Genomic DNA, 21,169 nt, shown 5'->3' on the forward strand with positions numbered 1-21,169 from the left:
CGTCTGGTGTTCAACCTTCCCAAGTTCTCTCACGTCACCCCGCTCCTCCGCTCTCTCCACTGGCTTCCAGTTGAAGCTCGCATCCGCTACAAGACCATGGTGCTTGCCTACGGAGCTGTGAGGGGAACGGCACCTCAGTACCTCCAGGCTCTGATCAGGCCCTACACCCAAACAAGGGCACTGCGTTCATCCACCTCTGGCCTGCTCGCCTCCCTACCACTGAGGAAGTACAGTTCCCGCTCAGCCCAGTCTGCTCTGGCCCCCAATGGTGGAACAAACTCCCTCACGACGTCAGGACAGCGGAGTCAATCACCACCTTCCGGAGACACCTGAAACCCCACCTCTTTAAGGAATACCTAGGATAGGATAAGTAATCCTTCTCACCCCCCTTTTAAGATTTAGATGCACTATTGTAAAGTGACTGTTCCACTGGATGTCATAAGGTGAATGCACCAATTTGTAAGTCGCTCTGGATAAGAGCGTCTGCTAAATGACTTAAATGTAAATGTAAATGTCATCTATCGCCCACAAGGTGTCCTTAGAGAGTTCCTCAATGAGCATGACACCTTCATAAGTTCATTTCCTGACGATGGCTCACCGCTCTTCATACTTGGCAACTTCAACATCCTGATTAATTTCTTTCCACCTCACATTTTCCCGTCTGTGTCTTTTTTGACCTCACCCTTTTCCAGTCCCCTTCCAATCACAAAGCAGGCAATATGCTTGACCTCATCTTTACTAGAGGCTGTTAGCCTACTCATCTCACTGCAACCCCTCTCCAGGTCTCTGATCAGTACTTTGTTTCTTTTTCTGTCTCCCTTTCCTCCAACCCTAGCCCCTCAGTCCCTACCCAGATGCTGATGAGCCATTGAGCCACTCCTCCTGCCTCTTTGACCCTACTCTCCTCCCTTTCCTATGACTCGCATTGTACCTTTACCTCTCAGCCGGCTCGGGCCTCCCCTCCTGCTCTGTTGCTGAGTGACCCATTGAGAGCTAACAGAACAGGGCTGCTGGCAGCTGAGCAAAAATGTAGGAAAACTAAACTTCCGGAGGACCTATCATCCTTTCACTCCCGCCTCTCTAACTCCTCTTCCTCTGTATCCACTGCTAAAATTACTTTTCTATCATTTTACATTTTAAGCTTCTGCCTCTAACCATAGGAAACTCTTTACCACCTTCTCCTCCCTCCTTAATCCTGCACTCCCTCCTCCCTCTCTGCGGGCGACTTTGTCAACCGCTTTAAAAATAAGGTCGATATCCGCTCCTCATTCACTCATCCTATTGAGTCCATTGGTCCCCCTCACACAGAACTACCGTACTCTTGATCTCTCTCCTCTCTCTCCAGATGAAATCCTGCGACTAGTGAGGTCCGGCAGTCTAACATCCTGCCCGCATAACCACATCCTCTCTTCCCTTCTCCAGACTATCTCTGGGGACCTTCTCCGATTCCTCACTACCCTCATCAACTCATCCCTGACCACTGGTTGAGTCCCCTCTGACTTCACAATGGCCAGAGTCAGAGCCAACACTCGACACTTCTGACGTCGAAAAACTACAGACCGGTATCCCTATTTTCTTTAATTTCAAAATCACTTGAGCGTGCTGTCTCTGAACAACTCTCACGCTCTCTCTCAGAACTAACTTCTTGAGTGTCTACTAGATGACTGAGTTTTTTTTATTGTGCATTCTTCAGGAAAAACTAACATAAAAGTTATAAATCTGTCAATAATGGTAAGCTTGTTGACAGCAGTTTACCTGTGCAATAAACTGGATCATTTTGACGAAGATGTTGAGGGGCATATCTCTGGGCACCACACTGCGAGAGCCCCTGGGGAAGAGTGTTGTAATGATGGTGTTGAGACGCCTGCAGGAGAACAGAGGGGAGAGAGATAGAAAAGAGGAGAGCGAGAGAGGAGAGAAGAAAGAGGGGGGTCAGACTGTAAGGATGGAGCGTCGGGAGTTCAACACAGGACAAACATTCAACAGATGAGATACATGGGGATCACAAGCAGTTAGAACTGACACAGATAAAACATTTACATTAAATTGCTTTACACTGGCTGGCCTGTATGCCGTTGTCCCATTTCTTAACAAGTGTTTTATTTTAATCCTGGTTCATTTCCGGGCTAATTACAACGTGTTAAAGGCTTGACCTGTTTGTTATTCCTTCTGTGGCCCAAATGGCACCATATTCCCTACATAGTGCACTATATTTGGCTAGAGCCCTATGGGCCGTGGTAAAAAGAAGTGTATTATAAAGGGAATAGAGTTCCATTTGGGACGCATCCCTGGTAATGCGTATCGTTTCTGAGTTCTGCCTCTTAACCTACGAGCCGAGCCTAATCCACGGCCTACTACACTAGTGTGTGTGTGGCTCTGATACTAAAGTCCCCTGGCTCATATTCCAATGAGAAAGACCTATAGTGTGATGATCATGAGCCAGTCTCTGACCGTCCCTGGCCTACCTCCTAGCCACCACTTCTCTCATCTCCTCCACCCACGTTCTCCATTTTCCTTCCTCCACACTCCTCCATCCCTCCTGGTATAATCAGGCTGCCTGTTTACAGACTGGGCTTGCTACACTGAAAGGTAAAGAGCCAAGTCAGGCAAGTCTCCCATTATCAACGAAGGGGAGGAGATTGTGTTTGTGGGTGTGTGTGTATATGTGTGTGTATATGTTTGTGTGCATGCGCTCGTGCATGCACCTGGGTGTGTGTGTTTGCATGCCTGCAGGTATGAATGTGTTCTTGAGTGTGTTGGGGAGGGATGCAATATATATATATATATAACGTTTTTTTTGCTCTACAGTTCTACCAAGAGAAATATACTATTCACGAGCAGACTAGGTTATGTACACAGCTTCCTGTGGGTGCTGCCATGCACCGGTCTCTTCTCCGTGGTAGCGTCCTAAATTGCACCCTATTCCCGATTTAGTGCACTACTTTGTGCCCTAGGAGCCCTGGTCAAAAGTAGTGCACTACGTAGGGAATAGGATACCATTCGGAATGTAGACATTGTGGCTTCAACACTGAGAGGAGTGGACTTGGGGGAGGATGTTACGTGGCACACAGTCCAGTGTAGCTGGGAGGTAAATGGTTGCAGTGTTGAACACTATCAAGATATTTACAACTGAGTTGCAATGTGTATGTGGCGCTGTTTGTAACAAGCTATATTTTGTGGAAAAATATAAATTATATGTGCCACAAAACACAAACATTGCAATTGCTGTGTGAAATTGATCATTTTTCCCACTCATTTGTCTTTTGACCAATCATATCAAAACAGATCTTTTTCATAGCTGATCTGATTGGTGAAAAGACCAGTTAGTGGAAAAACTACCTGAACTTGTCTGCCTGTGTATACACAGCAGTAGAAACATTTACCCTTGCGTAGCAGTGTTGCTCTCACACTTGATCCTGATCATGTAGACCCACAGAAGACGGTAAAGAGACTCCAGGGCAACACGCGCCATCTTGGGGTCCTTACTCTGCAGACACAGACAGACCGACAGACTGATGTTAGTACTGGTTGGTCCTGTGTTTCTCAGTTGGAAGAACATGGCGCTTGCAACATAAGGATAGTGGGTTAGTTTCCCGCTGATTGCAGTACAGTACCTTGATGTTGGAGAGGCAGTTGTTGAGGAAGACAGTCCATTTGTTGAGGAAGAAATGCTTCTGGCTGACACACAGCAGACAGGTCACCAACGGGTAGAGAGCCTAGGACACACACACAGTAGACATGTCACTAACGGATACAGAGCCTGCATGGTGTTTAGGTCTATGAAATCTTCAGATAGAACATTCCTATGCTTCAATGAGTTGTGTGTTTCAAATTTACTCGCCATGTGCACAGGATACAACAGGTGTAAAACAGTCAAGTGAAATTCTTTCCTTGAGAGCTCTTTCCCAACAATACACTTATAGATAATATATAGATAATAATAGAAAATAGAAAAAAATAATAAAAGTAAGAATAAAAACCACGCAAGAAGTACGATGAGAGTTAAAGAACACAAGTATATACAGGTCAGTGTGAGTACCTTATTCAATGTGCAGGGGTACTTGAGTAGTTCAGGTGGGTTTATACATAAAAAGTGACAGGTAGTAGGATATACATGTAAACGGCTGAAAAGTGACTGGTATCAGCAATATACAGTCTAAATACTTATGGTATTATAATTATGGAAATATATACATGTAAACAGGAGTAATAGTGACCAGTAGTAAGATAAATAGATAAGTACTGTACTAATGATAATGTCAATCAATAATCAATGAACAGAAGCGTACTAAATCTAGTCAATAATAATTTTAGCAGCAGCGTAGGTTGTGTCTGAGTGGGTATTGACCTGTGGATGGGCATAGAGTCACTGTGGATAGTCTGTGGGAGAGGGAGAGTGGTAGTTGTTAGCCATAACAGTCTTATGGCCAGGGAATATAAGCTGTTTAGGAGTCTCTTTGTCTGAGCCTTGATGGATCAGTAGAGCCTGCCGGATGGGAGCATGGAGAACAGTCCATGTCTCGGGTGGCTGGAGACTATGGCAATTTTTCAGGCCTTTCTCGGACACCGCCTGGCATGTAGGTCTTGGATGGCTGGGAGCTCGCCCTCAGTGATGCACTGGGCCATCCGCACAACCCTCTGGTTGTGGGCGGTGACGTTGCCATACCAGAAGGTGATACAACCATGCTCTCAATGGTGCAGCCGTAAAAGGATCTGAGGGGCCTTGCCAAATTGTTTCAGCCTCCTGAGGGAGAAGAGGCATTGCTGTGCATTCTTTAAGAATCTTCTGGTGTTAGAGGAACATGTTAAGTACACTGTGATGTGGATACCGAGGAACTTGAAGCTCTTGTCATGGGTAAAGGAGTACAGGAGGGGGCTAAGCACACACCCGTGGGGGGCCCCCGTGTTAAGGGTTAGTGTGGTGGAGGTGTTGTTGCCTACACTCACAACCTGGGGTCGGCCCAGCAGAAAGTCCAGGATCCAGTTGCAGAGGGAGGTGTTTAGTCCCAGGGTCCTTAGCTTAGGGATGAGCTTTGAAGACACTGTGGTGTTGAACGCTGAGCTGTAGTCAATGAACAGCATTCTCACATAGGTGTTCCTTTTGTCCAGGTGGGAAAGAGCAGTGTGGAGTGCAATAGAGATTGCATCATCTGAGGATCTGTTGGGGCGGTATGCAAATTGGAGTGGGTCTAAGTTTTCTGGGATAATGGTGTTGATGTGAGCCATGACCAGTCTTTCAAAGCACATCCTGGCTACAGACTTGAGTGCTAACAGGCTGACTAGACCGCTCGCGTCGCAAAATAAATTTAGAAATCTAAATTATTCAATTATTGCACCCACACTGCTCGCGCGCGCCAACGAGCGTCTGCGTTGCCAAGGGCTAAAATAGAAGTCAGTTCTATTTGTGATGCAGATCGCGCTGCAAGTCCTGCCTTTCCCATCTCCTCATTGGTTATACCCACGTGGGTGACTGAAAGACGAACGAGGTCGGTGGCGGTAATGCACCTAATTTATGAAAGTTGCCAATCGCAATATAAAGTCCAGAGAAGAAAAAGCCTGGAAGGAGGAGAGATGACAAGAAACAATTTGGTTGACCATTTTATGTGTGGATTAATTGTGGGAGTATAGGACCTTGTGCATTTCAGGTCAAATAACAACTCAATGTTTATATGCCAGGACAAATTAGCTAGCAACAGCAAGCTAGCTAAATAGGACAAATTAGTTAGCAAGTGCAAACTAGCTAGCTAAATTGCCATAAATGTTTAATGCTTTTCGACGAGTCCCCAAATTAATGTAATTGGTTAAGAGTTAAGCCTTCCCCTTTTTCCTCCAAACATAATGATGGCCATTATGGCCAAACAGATCTACTTTGGTTTCATCAAACATTTCTCCAAAAAGTATGATCTTTGTCCCTATGTGCAGTTGCAAACCGTCGTCTGAAGTTTTTATGGGGGTTTTGGAGCAGCGGCATCCTCTTTGCTGAGCGGCCTTTCAGGTTATGTCGATCTAGGACTCGTTTTACTGTGGATATAGATACTTTTTTTACCTGTTTCCTCTACCATCTCTACCATGTTCTGGAATTGATTTGCACTTTTCGTACCAAAGTACAGGAGACAGAACGCGTTTCCTTGCTGAGCGGTATGCATGCTGCGTTGTCCCATGGTGTTTATTCTTGCATATTATTGTTTGTATAGATGAATGTGGTACCTTTAGGTGTTTGGAAATTTCTCCCAAGGATGAACCAGACTTGTGGAGGTCTTGGCTGATTCCTTTTGATTTTCACATGATGTCAAGCAAAGAGGCACTGAGTTTGAAGGTAGGCCTTGAAATACATCCACAGGTGCACCTCCAATTGACTCAAATGATGTACATTTGCCTATCAGAAGCTTCTAAAGCCATGACATCAATTTTCTGGAATTATCCAAGCTGTTTAAAGGCACAGTCAAGTGAGTGTATGTAAACTCCTAATCCACTGGAATCTGATGCAGTGAATTATAATTGAAATAATCTGTCTGTAAACAATTCCCCAGCATTAAATCCCCCGGCCACTAGGAGCGCCACCTCTGGATGAGCATGTTCCTGTTTGCTTATGGCTGTATACAGCTCATTGAGTGCAGTATTAGTGCCAGCCTCAGTTTGTGGTGGTAAATAGACAGCTACGAAGAATATAGATGAAAACTCTCTTGGTAAATAGTGTGGTCTACAGCTTGTCATGACATACTCTACCTCAGGCGAATAAAACCTCGAGACTTCCTTACGATTAGATTTTGTGCACCAGCTGTTGTTTACAAATATACACAGACTGCCACCCCTTGTCTTACCAGAGACAGCTGTTCTATCTTGCCAATGCAGCGTAAACCCCACCAGCTGAATGTTATTCATGTCGTCGTTCAGCTATGACTCGGTGAAACATAAGATATTACAGTTTTTAATGTCCCATTAGTAGGATTTTCGTGATTGTAGTTTGTATATTTTGTTATCCAATGATGGTACGTTGGCTAATAGTACTGATAGTAGAGGCAGATTACCCATTCGCCATCGGATCCTTACAAGGCACCCCAACCTACGTCCCCGATCTGTCTCTTTCTCATGTGAATGACGGGGATTTGGGCTCTTCGGGTGTCTGAAGTAAATCATTCGCGTCCGACTTAAAGAAAAAATGTATTCCAGTACAAGGTGAATAATCGCTGTCCTGATATCAAGAAGTTATTTTCGGTCACAAGAGACAGTGGCAGAAACATTATGAACAAAATAAGTTACAAATAATGTGAAAAAACACACACATTAGCACAACTGCTCAGGAGACGGTAAAATGGCCGGCGCCATTATTATGAAGAGGTTGAAGAGGCTGCCTGTCCTCTCTTGTGAATCGTTAGTTAGAGGAGCAACAAGGAGAGTGCCTCTACACAAGATTGACCTTGAAATGCTTTGAGGCTTGAGAGACACCACAGGCATGTTTGCTATGCACCAGTTTTACACTGTCCAGCCACTGTGGCTTTTGGAGAAGAACATCAACAACTCTGGGCTCTGTGTGTGTGTGTGCGTGACTAACCAGAGAGTGTTTTTTCCTGGAGGAGAGGTCCAGTGTTGTGTCATACAGGCTCTCCACAAAGTTCCTTAGACACGGCACGTTCACCTCGTTCTTAACAGCCTGGAAATGGAGAACACATACTCAGCATCACACATGTACACACACACACTCAAGCACACTCAAATACAATAAACTTTGATATGCACATGCCTCACCCACCTGAGGAGCTCTCCTTTTCAACCATCTATTTCCTATGTTTGAGGGGTGAAAAATCCACTCGTCACTTAATTAATGATTTATTTCATTTTACTCTGGTGACTCTTTCCTACTGTTGCTAGTGCCATAAATGTTTTCCCGCTAACATAACGACAGCGGAAACATGTGTAATGACCTGTCAAACTCACTCTAGTATTGCCTGAAATGGACTCGATGGACTAGATTGGCTTTCCGTTGCATCTATAAAGAACACTAATGCTTGGTCGGGGATTTAACACACTGTCTCAACACTTACATCACAAGAAAGATGACTTTATTTTGGTGGGTGTGGATTTTTTGTGTAATTGAAGAAAGTAATGATTTAATACAGCTGAAATGTTCATAAATGAGATGTGTTGAAATTAAAGCAACTTCTGAAAAGGAAAACTCAGATTATAGTGATACCATGTCTGATCTTGCAAACAATGTAAAGTATGCATAGATAGGAGTAATCTAGATCCAAGCGTTTTGATTTTAAATCATGTATTCTTCTCCTGACGCACTTGTTGAATTATCATAGAGAACGTGACAACAATAGTAATTAATAATTAATGAGACAGTCTAGATTGCGCAGGTGAGTGCGGGTAGCCCTAGACAGCAGATTTTTGGTGTTCGATGCCTTTATATTAATTTATTAATGTATGCAAATGAGGTACATATAATTGTATCTTTATTTGATCATAACGTCTAAAATAATACTTGCTATATTAATAACTTTTATATATGAAAAAAACCCTGAAATTTTACAATAAATGAAATATCTAAATCCCTACCAAAATGCCTGAACGTCATTCGTTATTTGTCCGTGCCAGTACAATGTTTTATGTGTTATAATTCAGTGAATATCTGATGGATTTTAAAGATTCTAAAAGTTTGGAGTATCTTTATCCATGGTCCAACTGGTGCATTTATTAGAATGGTTTTTATAACCTATCAAACATTTTAGACCGTTTCTAATAGAATTGGGGTTAGAATTAACCTTTGCACTTTAAGCAGTTGTTGTTTAGTAGAATAGTAGATAACATTTTTTGGTTGGGGCATGACTGTCCTGTGAGTATCCAAATTTACCAGATAGCCTATACAGGTATGATTAATCATTAACATTGCTAAATTAATTAAATGAGCTTTTTCAAGTTCCTTGAAGTCCAACTCCCACATTACTGATCCAGTATTGATGATTAATTAACGTCTATAAAGTTAATAAAATTGCAGCTTCCAAGACTCAAAACCAAAACTATCCAGACGGTCTTGGTGTGTTTGGACCATGATAGTTTATTTGTGATGTGGGCACCAAGGAACTTGAAGTTCTCAACCTGCTCCACTACAGCGCAGTCAATGAGAATGGGGGCATACTCGGTACTCCTTTTCCTATAGTCCACAATCATGTCCTTTGTTCTTAATCACGTTGAGAGAGAAGTTGTTATCCTGGCACCATACGACCACACCCTCTGAGCAACCTATCAGAGGGGGTGGCCCCTATTACCCGCTAATTAGTGAACCCTCACCCATGGAAAGATTGATTGCTGACCTCAGCAGCGATACGATCCCAAACTATGCCAAATGCCTGAGAATGTTAGATCAAAACTGCAGAAATGGCAAAAAACGCCCTCCAAAATAAACCATCAGGTGCAGGCCTCATAAAGGTTATCTCCAGTATAGTCCTGATGTATGTCAACCAGCAGAGATTGACATCGGTCCAGTACCTCAGTACACAGCAGAAGCACAAACAAGAAACGGTTGAGATGAAGGGGCAGGTGGAGAGAACCAGGAAACTGATGATGAAAAGGAAAAGATACTGCTAGATGAGGAACTGCATTTGAAGAATTAAAGAAATGGCAAAAACTTATGATGACGAACGAGCATAAACTCTTGAACGAAATCGTCTTCTACAGGGAAAAAAAATCATCTTCAGGAACAGCTTGATTCAGCCAAAAATAAATATGACGAAGTCCACGCCAAACTAGATAAATCTGACGAATTAGCTACAAACAGGGGTGCGCAACTTGATAACATGCAGGCAGTTTTGATGAACAACACTCAAAGCAATAATGTTCTAGTCCAAATGCTGCAAACCAAAGACGATAAGTTAATGAACACAATGACTAAGTTGGATGACAAAACAGCGGATCTCATTGATGTCGCTGACCAAATGATTGATGAGAGAACCCAGGTGAGGAAGATCTAAAAAAAAAGATCTCTCAGCAAGCGGAAGAAATCTCATCACTGAATCTCTCGCTCCGCACTCAAGACCTCTACCTGCAAACTCAAACCATAAGTTTGAGGCCGAACGGAGCAAGTGTGACACTCACGTGTCTAAAACAAGAACTCTAAGTGCCCAAGTGGACTCTGCGATGCAGCAGAATACCACCCTTAGGTACCACCTGGAGGAACTCTGTGCTCGGTACACAAAGGAGTTAAGACGACAAAGTTTCAGACTTTGTCAGACTACCTCTCTCAGGTGTCCATCAGTGTTTTCCTCTTGGCCATTTGTCACAGAGTAATATGGCACCTCCATGCCAACAAAGCCAAAACTTGGCTTTTCCTCTTGGCCTTTCGGCCCACAATTCCCCACAGGATGAAGCCCTCTCTGTGCACTTAGCGCGGAAAGCCTTGGCAAAATCGTTAAAACCTTTGAAGCCAAAGAACACTAAGACATTTTTAGCAATTATAGAGGACGCCTTGGATGGCTACCCGAATGCTACGGATACTGACAGGCTTTACCTGTTGAAGCGAACGCCAAATAGATATTTGACAAGGCTCATCCGTCTACAACAGCAATACGTGAAAAACAACTACTCGAAACGTGCACGACTTTGAAAATAGAATTTAGTGGTTCTGCATCTCACAAACACGACAGCTCGCTGGCTAATACTGTCAAACAAGCTATGAATGAACATCCACAAGCATACTATCATAGGCTTCGTTCAGCTTAGTCAAGCCTACTCAATGAAACAGGAATGGAAGAGCTATTACCAAACATGTATCCCAACTTCATTATAAACTACATTGGCCCTACAGCCCACGTTGGTTTGCCAATCTCAGAACTCGGAGAGCTTGCGAGCACAGCTTTCGAGGCATCAAAAGTCAACCTTGCTAAGACCTCTGACATCTCAGTTTTCAATATTGGACAGGAGCACTCACTCCAGTTAGAGGGTGTGTCATCAGGGATAGGAGCCTTGAGAGATGACGCACAACAAAGGTATCTACCCCGAAACCACGATAACAATAACCACGTCGTTCAAACTAATTATAAAGAAGGTCGGCTGCAAAACGACTACCGCTACAATCAACCTGATCGTTCCGTTCCTGCACCCAACCCACACAAAGTGTCATGGCACAAGGGTAACAAAGGCTTCAGCGACGATCAAATCGTAGACCAATGCTCTCTAGAAGCTCTGCTAAGAGAAGTACAAAAGCACCAGAAATTTGACAAAGAGGAAAAAGATAAGTCGACATGACCAGGTGTGGATTTGCCGGAGAACAGGTCCACCGAAATTAACCCCATTTGCGAGGACGTAAACAATCCAATTATTCTCACTCAAATCCCTATCCAGGTTTTGTTCGATCAAGAAACGAGCTTAACCTGTGGTGCGCTAATTGATTCAGGCTCGACAATATCGCTCATCTCTCAAACATTGTTCAAAGATCTCAAAAGGGCTTTGAACCCAGCTAAATGTTGGTTAAAAAAGTGGAACAATGCAACGCTAAACTTCGAGGTTTCACTCAGACTACCTCACCTCTCACTTTGAGACTCATGCTGAAACTAAACAGAAAAATATATACAAATATTTTTCTTAAAGTTTAATGTTTAAAGATTACTAATATTACTGTCCACACTACAAAAAAATATACAAATACATATAATTTTGTCCTTCAAACATTGAATTTAAATGCTGTAGAATTCCATTAATTCCTATGGAGGACTGCTCCTACTGGGGAGTGCCAATATGGCCGACCAGTGGCTTCAAAGCCTCTCAGTGGCCAATACATAGCATCAGCAATCCAGGGTTTATATACATCATTGGTTAAAACAACTGGTCTCTTTTACAAACAAGTATCGTTTTCATGACATCATCAAGACGTCAAGGAAAAGACGTCATATTCTAGTTGTCATCTGGTCAAATAACCAACTTACTGCCGCTACAGGAACTAGGATCTCCACAAAGAGGCCGGCCAGGGCATGCTTAATGTCCTTGTCCTTCACTTCCAGGAAGTACTGGGCACAGTCCTGCAACAGACAGCAGCACTTATTAAATATAGCATAAACCCGTACATCATAAGGATTACATGTTGTAAACAATACAGTCAGCCACTAAGGTCAGGTAACATGCTGGTCAACAAAAAGTCACGAAACTGCACCCTTCTCATAGTGTACACTTGAACACATTCTCGCATGGATTTAATAATGGTGGAAACTCACTCCAGCCAATGCTTAAACCAATCATATGCTTTTAAATGATTGACAGGAATTTCTGGAATAGGTGGTGAATTGGGACGAGAAAAGGAAAGAAAGGCCTAGGATTAGAAAAGTATACAGAATGCAAAGGGGGGAATTCAAGCTGAAGATAAAAGGAATCAAGAGATTCTAGACTTATTTTAGTAATGTTAGAGATGACCATTCTCACTTATGGGGTCCGATCCTACTTCTGACACTTATTACATTGTTAGCTACATGGATAAGACAGAGATACATGAGTCAAGTTCATATGTTTACTAAGAAGATTAAAGAGACTAGGAAGACTGCTTCTTCCTATCACTTATAGAATTCACCGGTCCTTTTCAAACATGCAGGATTACACACTTGTTCGAGACAGGTGGGCCTATAAGCATCACTTCTGCAGTTTCCGTAGAGCTCACTGCTCACTTCTGTACCTGCATGAAATGGAAGGAGGCTTCAAAGTCCTCCACTGGATACATCTTAATGCGGAAGAACTTGACACCCATGATGAGGCTGATGGTGCTCTGGACCACGTAGGGACTCTGCTCCTTCTGTCTCAGCTCCTTCAGCTCAAACAGAAATTTTTTCTTCACAGCAGGAAATCTGAGAAGGAGAGGAGGAGACAGAGAGTTGGAACAAGGGCAGAGTCCCGAATAGCACCCTATTCGAAATACAGTGCGCTACTTTTGACCAGGGGAAATTAGCCCATTGGGTGTCTATTACCAGAATGCTGTCATAGTTAACGCAAGTAATAACGAATTTCAATGGATGATGCGAGCTAAATATGCTAACGAGCGCAAACAAAAATAATCTAATTACAAAGACAGTCAATCCAGCTCATGAAGTTATACATATATAGGCAGGATCTACCGAATGTCAGTTTTGGTGAGTTTGAACAAGTGAACGTCAACGAGCGACATGTGCAAATGAACAAAGTTTTGATGCATGCTTGTCTGAAGGAACAACAGTACTGGCTCTGGAGCAGCATGTGTTGATCAATGAATGCTACAGATTGGCTGGAGTTGCTCATACCTGGTGTCCCAGTTTTATTATAGTGGTGTGTTCATAAGAGCACGCAACAGACACATGTTTTGATCAGGACCCCCGATCCATTCATTATAATCTGAAAGGCAAAACTGATCCTAGATCAGCACTCCTACACTATGCTAATACTACCCAAATCATAGCTCTATTTCTAAGGGCTTTGTTCCTTCGCAGCGATGATCTGGAAAGTTCCAATAAACACACAGCGATTTTCAGTCCTAGTATGGAGGGCAAAAGACTTGTCCAAAACACATGTCTTGTGATCCACTCAGGTCTAGCTCTCTATTTAAACCAGTGAGATTCTCAGGCAGATGTGTACAGAACAGAAGCAGGAGAGAGCATTGTGACAATTCAAACATACCACAATTGCTAAACAGTCATTAGTCATCTCCAATGGCAACATTAAACATGATATGTATCCCAAATGGAAATCTATTCCCTACATAGTGCACTACTTTTTACCAGAGCCCTATAGGTCCCAGAAATAGTGCACTATATTGGAAATAGGGTGCAATTTGGGACAAAACCGATGGTATCCCCTGAATGACAACAGAATATTGTCACACCTGATCAGTGCTATGGTACATGTTTTTTTTTAACCGCATACATTATTGTCCTGCATCTTCAAGTGTAGGGTAATTAAAATATGTTCAAATACTGCCCAAAGAATGACAGCATACTATCTTAACTATACAGTAGCCTATGAATTAATTAAGGAATGAATAAGTGAATGAATGAATGAATGAATGAATGAATGAATGAATGAATATAGAAATTAATTAATTAATGAATGAATGACTGTGGCACTTACTTGGCCTGGGCTAAAACTCCTATGACTTCTGCATAGAGGTCTGCTACAATGTGCATGTTACCAGTGTTAGGACCATGATACCTGGCAAACAAACAGACAGGTGTAAGAATAGGGAAAAGGAAAGAAAGAAATACTGTATAAACAGAAAGTCATATAAAAGCAGAGCTGAACATACCCTTCTTTGTATCTAAAGTGCTTAAAGGCCAAGTTAATGACTTCACTGACCAAACAGTCCAGGACAGGGTGGAGCGGCATCTGGTCATAGAGAGAGAGAGCAAGAGAGAGGGAAAGAGGGGGGACACACTGTCATGACAACATTCTGTTACAAACAGAAAACTCCAGTCATGAGTCTGAGATTGAGCAAACGGAATATAGCTACGCTTTATTCTGCGTCCCAAATGCCACCATATTCCCACAAAGGTGGAAAGTAGTGCATCTGGTGGAAAGTAGTGCTATTTAGGGTGTATCCAAGAAGTCGTTGTTCTGTAAAGTATCCCTCCGGGGAGCCGTATCTAATGACGATGTGAATGCTAACATTGGTCAAAATGCCACTTATGTTCAGGATACAACACAAACTTACACTTTAAGAAATTAAGAGTTTTCTTCTTCCCAGAACATTGAAGGAAAATAATGTGCTAGGTGAGTTTAGTGTTTTAAAGTGGAGTATATAGAGACAATTAGTCACCTGTTTTAAAACTTCTATAAGTACGAGGGAGAAGATGAAGTCGATTGCCAGATCCCTCCTTTCAAGTAGAAAATCTCTGTGCTGTTCATCACTGTGAAACATCAACAGGATTGGACAAGTTAGCACAAAGCTGTCAAACTACAACAGTTACCAAGTTATGTCAAAGATTACACCACACAAATGGGAAAATAAATGACAAAAGTGAAATTGATTTATCATTATCCAATTTGCAATTCCAATAGCATTTCGGCAGCTACAGTTGAAGTCGGAAGTTTACAAACACTTAAGCTGGAGTCATTAAAACTCATTTTTCATCCACTCCACAAATTTCTTGTTAAAACTTCTTACGGATACGTGGAACGGTAGCGTCCCACCTGGCCAACATCCGGTGAAATTGCCAAGCGCGAAATTCAAAAATACTAAATTCAAATATTTAACATTCTTGAAAATATATGTGCAATACATCAAAATAAAGATGAACTTCTTGTTAATCCAGCCAAGGTGTCAGATTTCAAAAAGGCTTTACGGCGAAAGCAAACCATGCGATTATCTGAGGACTGCGCCCCGCATACAAATACATGACAAATCATACACTGCTCAAAAAATAAAGGAAACACTTAAACAACACAATGTAACTCCAAGTCAATCCCACTTCTGTGAAATCAAACTGTCCACTTAGGAAGCAACACTGATTGACAATAAATGTCACATTCTATTGTGCAAATGGAATAGACAACAGGTGGAAATTATAGGCAATTAGCAAGACACCCCCAATAAAGGAGTGGTTCTGCAGGTGGTGACCACAGACCATTTCTCAGTTCCTATGCTTCCTGGCTGATGTATTTGTCACTTTTGAATGCTGGCGGTGCTTTCACTCTAGTGGTAGCATGAGACGGAGTCTACAACCCACACAAGTGGCTCAGGTAGTGCAGCTCATCCAGTATGGTACATCAATGCGAGCTGTGGCAAGAAGGTTTGCTGTGTCTGTCAGCGGAGTGTCCAGAGCATGGAGGCGCTACCAGGAGACAGGCCGGTACATCATGAGACGTGGAGGAGGCCGTAGGAGGGCAACAACCCAGCAGCAGGACCGCTACCTCCGCCTTTGTGCAAGGAGGAGCAGGAGGAGCACTGCCAGAACCCTGCAAAATGACGTCCAGCAGGCCACAAATGTGCATGTTTCTGATCAAACGGTCAGAAACAGACTCCATGAGGGGGGTATGAGGGTCCGACGTCCACAGGTGGGGGTTGTGCTTACAGCCCAACACCGTGCAGGACGTTTGGCATTTGCCAGAGAACACCAAGATTGGCAAATTCGCCACTGGCGCCCTGTGCTCTTCACAGATGAAAGCAGGTTCACACTGAGCACATGTGACAGACGTGACAGAGTCTGGAGACGCCGTGGAGAACATTCTGCTGCCTGCAACATCCTCCAGCATGACCGGTTTGGCGGTGGGTCAGTCATGGTGTGGGGTGGCATTTCTTTGGGGGGCCGCACAGCCCTCCATGTGCTCGCCAGAGGTAGCCTGACTGCCATTAGGTACTGAGATGAGATCCTCAGACCCCTTGTGAGACCATACGCTGGTGCGGTTGGCCCTGGGTTCTTCCTAATGCAAGACAATGTGGCTGGAGTGTGTCAGCAGTTCCTGCAAGAGGAAGGCATTGATGCTATGGACTGGCCTGCCTGTTCCCCAGACCTGAATCCAATTGAGCACATCTGGGACATCATGTCTCACTCCATCCACCAACGCCACGTTGCACCACAGACTGTCCAGGAGTTGGCGGATGCTTTAGTCCAGGTCTGGGAGGAGATCCCATCTGCCACCATATCAGGAGCATGCCCAGGCGTTGTAGGGAGGTCATACAGGCACGTGGAGGCCACACACGCTACTGAGCTTCATTTTGACTTGTTTTAAGGGCATTACATCAAAGTTGGATCAGCCTGTAGTGTGGTTTTCCACTTTAATTTTGAGTGACTCCAAATCCAGACCTCCATGGGTTGATAAATTTGATTTCCATTGATCATTTTTGTGTGATTTTGTTCAGCACAATTCAACTATGTAAAGAAAAAAGTATTAATAAGAATATTTCATTCATTCAGATCTAGGATTATTATTATTATTATCTATTATTATTATTATTATTATGTTATTTTAGTGTTCCCTTTATTTATTTTTTGCAGTTTATTTCAACCAGGCAGTTGCGACACGGAAGTCAGAAATAGCGATATAATATATGCCTTACCTTTGAAGATCTTCTTCTGTTGGCACTCCAAAGGTTCTCAGTTACATTACAAATGGTCCTTTTGTTCGATAATGTCCTTCTTTATATCCATAAAAACTCTCAAAAGTTACCAATAAACTTATCCAAACAAGTCAATCAACATTTATAATCAAACCTTAGGTACCCTAATATGCAAATAAACAATTTAAGACGGAGACTCGTTAATGTCTTTACCGGAGAAAAATATCAAAGAATGCGCTTTCCTCCACGTGCTTGGAAACACTAAGAAAAAATACAACTTCTCCCTAATTTTTCTAAAAACCAGCCTGAAACTCTTTCTAAAGACTGTTGACATCTAGTGGAAGCCCTAGGAACTGCAATCAAGGAGGATTTCGCCCTATAATAAAAGTGCCAGCCATTGAAATCAGTGATACGCTGAATTTTTGGTGGGGGGTTTGTCCTCTTGGTTTCGCCTGCCATTTCAGTTCTGTTATACTCACAGACATTATTTTAATAGTTTTAGAAACTTCAGAGTGTTTTCCCATTCAAATCTATCAATTATATGCACATTCTAGCTTCTGGGCCTGAGTCGACATAACCTGAAAGGTCGCACAGAAAGGAGGAAGCCACTGCTCCAAAACCGCCATAAAAAAGCCAGACTACGGTTTGCAACTGCACATGGGGACAAAGAATGTACTTTTTGGAGAAATGTCCTCTGGTCTGATGATACAAAAATAGAACTGTTTGGACATAACGATCATCGTTATGTTTGGAGGAAAAAGGGGGAGGCTTGCAAGCCGAAGAACACCATCCCAACCGTGAAAGCACGGGGGTGGCAGCATCATGTTGTTGGGGTGCTTTGCTGCAGGAGGGACTGGTGCACTTCAAAAAATAGATGGCTTCATGAGGAAAGGAAAATGATCAGTCAGGAAGTTAAAGCTTGGTCGCAAATGGGTCTTTCAAATGGACAAGCATACTTCAAAAGTTGTGGCAAAATGGCTTAAGAACAACAACGTCAAGGTATTGGAGTGGCCATCACAAAGCAATGACCTCAATCCTATAGAAAATTTGTGGGCAGAACTGAAAAAGCATGTGCGAGCAAGGAGGTCTACAAACCTGACTCAGTTACGCCACCTCTGTCAAGAGGAATGGACCAAAATTCACCCAACTTATTGTGGGAAGCGTGTGGAAGGCTACCCGAAACATCTGACCCAAGTTAAAAAATTTAAAGGCAATGCTACCAAATACTAATTGAGTGTATGTAAACTTCTGACCCACTGGGAATGTGATGAAAGAAAGCTGAAGCTGAAATAAATCATTCTCTCTACTATTATTCTGACATTTCACATTCTTAAAATAAAGTGGTGATCCTAACTGACCTAAGGCAGGGAAGTTTTACTGGGATTAAATGTAGTTGGCTAAGGTGTATGTAAACTTCCGACTTCAACTCTATATGCTTCCATAGCCATCTGTTATGCAATAAGTCAATGATAATGTCAATCAATTCAGGCACAATGTCTTATAATGTACAGTGTTTTCTTTGTGTTTGATTTCTGGTTATAAAATGTGACAGGGTGCTCATGGGAAGTCCTATTGGCCGTTCTGTCTCCTGTACCATCAAAAGGTGTGTGTGTGTGTGCATATACGTGTGTTACTTTTTTGACTTGGTGTTGACTCTGGGTCTGTATTCGTGTGACTCTGGCTCCTCTAGACCGTTCTGTCTTCTGTACCAGTCAAACAGTGTCCTCAGAATGGACGGGAGGCAGTACTCCGCCAGAGAACTCATAGCAGTTATCACCTGGAAGCAAATAAAATAAATAAAAGCAAAATGCAAATGGTGTATACATATTGGTCGGTCAGATCATTATTACATAACACTGTTTCCTCCAGCCAAAAACCTGACGTAACGGAAAATCAGCATCCATATTTAGATTATATTTAATTGGAGTTGACAACAAATGTTAATTCTTCTTGAAATTAACCAACCCTTCAAATCTTGTCGTTGATTTGCGGTTGAAATCTGGTTCAAATGAGTGCACGTTGACCGCTTTTTTTTGTTGTCAACCAAATATTCAATTGATGTTGTCACGGATCCTCCCCCGGTACTGCTGCTCATTCTGTTCACCAGTTCCGCAGGTCTTCTAGGCTTCACTGAACGGGATTCATTATCATCAACCCCGGACTGTCTTGTCTGATTACACACACCTGGTTCCCATTCTCCTGATTAGTATGTTATATACGTGCCCTCTGTTCCCTCTGTCTTTGTCCGTTATTGTTCCCATGTCCGTTGGTCGTTTGAGTACCTATGCGTTGGTGCAGCTGTTATGCTGCATGCTTTATATATTGTGTATTACGTGTATTGTCCCGTGTCGTTTAACGAGGTTTACCTTCTCTCTTTTGTTTGGGTACAGCCCAGTGTTTTTGTATACGTGTTTGTTTTGGGTGTATTAAAACCCCCTATTGTGTATTACTGCGCATGTATCCAAATCCCTTATACCAGCATGACAGACGTTGTTGATAGATGACATTGATGGAATGTTGGTTCAACATCATTTTGGGTTGTATCTCTTTCCCAGTCACGTTTCATTTATATCTGCATCAAAATCACCGTGTTTTAACCCTCACTGTCCTCCACACAACAGAAGCTGCAGGCAGTGAGAGGGGATGGGAGGAAAGGTAAAAGAAAGAAGAGAGAGACAAGGGGAAAGAGGAGACCAGTGGAGAGGAGAGAGAATGGAGAAGGGACAGAAGAACAATGGAGAACCGAGATAGAGAGATGGGAGACAGGATCCTGGGAGACTAGGAGTTGAGGTGCCCGTGGGGTGGCATGCATCTCTCCAGGGAGGAGAGGGAAGGAAGGAAGGAAAGGCGGGCCGGCTTGGACCTGGATACAAGCACACGGAAAGGGAGGGGAGTCTGGTGTGACCAAGGGAATACAGCGGGCCTTCATTCAGCACGGGCAGGAGAAGAATCCTGCCTCTGTACACTGTTGAATGGCATCAAGCCTTAGGCACCCGGAAACACATGCACACAGGAACACACACACACGCACACAAACACACACTTGTGCGCTCACACACACACACACACACAAACCTTCTACTATACAGGCACCTAGAGAACCACAGATTTGGAGAGACCCCGTGGGGAAGGTTGAGTTACGCACTACCCAGCCAACAAGCATTAACAGTGATGATGGGCTGACTGCTCAATACAACAAGCTTGTGTATCATTTGTTGAGTAATCTTTTCTGAGACCTGAAAACCTGCTTTGGCTCCAGGAGCTAAAATGTATTCGCTTGAGCTCAGCTCCCACAACTCTGCCTCACTGATTTTTCTGTCCATTAGAGAGTAACAGTTCTTACCTGGTCAAACTGAGGATCCTCACCCCTCTGCAAAGACTTGATCAATGGTTTCTCCTGTGAAAACACAACAGAACAATAATAGTATAAGAATAGAAAAAAACAAATTAATAAATGAATTCAAAAACAAAAAAGTGAAAGTTCTAAAGGAACTTCCTCTCCTAATTCTCTCCATTTCTCATATCAGGACCTAGTGTTGGACATTCTGGGTATTTTTGGAAAGGGGAGTTATGATCAGTTGATGTATGGTCATTATATAACCCAGGGTAGGTCCAAATGGAACCCTATTTCCTATATAGTGCACTATTTCCTAATCCCTATATAGTCCACTACTTTAGACCAAGAACCACAGGGTTTATATAGAGAATAGGGTGCCATTTGGGATGCAACCCCAGAGTTAATAGGAAAAGACACCAGTCAGTTGGAGATCTGGGCAGCTCCTGTCAGACAGACAGGAGAGATGGGACATTAACGACGTGCCGCATCAGTCTTTACTCAGCTGGATAATGCCCATAATGCCAGTCACCCAGTTAGCGCCTTGGGGTCTCATTTATTAAAATAGTCTTGCGCTCAGATTTGACCATAAATTGTGCATGCTGTGCGTTGATGTCGCATGTTATTAATGTCGTCCACACACCAAGGTTGGAAATTATGCATTGACGTAAAAATCTAAATGGGTCATTTATTTTTAGTTGCAAATGTATGAAACATACTTATGAAGTGATTTACACACGCTTGTGTTTAATGCATACACAGTACCTTTTTAGGATGCGTTCCCCTTCATTTTAAGAACTGAAGGAACGCAGAAATGTGGTGTAGAACGG

General features: G+C 42.9%; 1 protein-coding gene across 5 annotated transcripts in view; it reads right to left on the minus strand.

The window, feature by feature from the left end:
* Positions 1-21,169, minus strand: part of LOC118397034 (protein furry homolog) — a 231,669-nt gene that overhangs the window by 135,307 nt on the left and 75,193 nt on the right. For all 5 annotated transcript variants that reach the window (XM_052467095.1, XM_052467092.1, XM_052467093.1 and 2 more), the window contains exons 3-13: positions 20,349-20,402; positions 18,640-18,782; positions 14,765-14,855; positions 14,255-14,334; positions 14,080-14,160; positions 12,659-12,827; positions 11,922-12,014; positions 7,553-7,651; positions 3,615-3,716; positions 3,384-3,487; positions 1,756-1,864 (exon numbers count right to left, since the gene is read on the minus strand). In XM_052467095.1, coding sequence (XP_052323055.1) covers positions 1,756-1,864; positions 3,384-3,487; positions 3,615-3,716; positions 7,553-7,651; positions 11,922-12,014; positions 12,659-12,827; positions 14,080-14,160; positions 14,255-14,334; positions 14,765-14,855; positions 18,640-18,782; positions 20,349-20,402 — 1,125 coding nt within the window. The remainder of the gene's footprint in view (positions 1-1,755; positions 1,865-3,383; positions 3,488-3,614; positions 3,717-7,552; positions 7,652-11,921; positions 12,015-12,658; positions 12,828-14,079; positions 14,161-14,254; positions 14,335-14,764; positions 14,856-18,639; positions 18,783-20,348; positions 20,403-21,169) is intronic.

This window comes from Oncorhynchus keta, chromosome 18, assembly GCF_023373465.1.
Source record: "Oncorhynchus keta strain PuntledgeMale-10-30-2019 chromosome 18, Oket_V2, whole genome shotgun sequence".
NCBI lineage: Eukaryota > Metazoa > Chordata > Actinopteri > Salmoniformes > Salmonidae > Oncorhynchus > Oncorhynchus keta.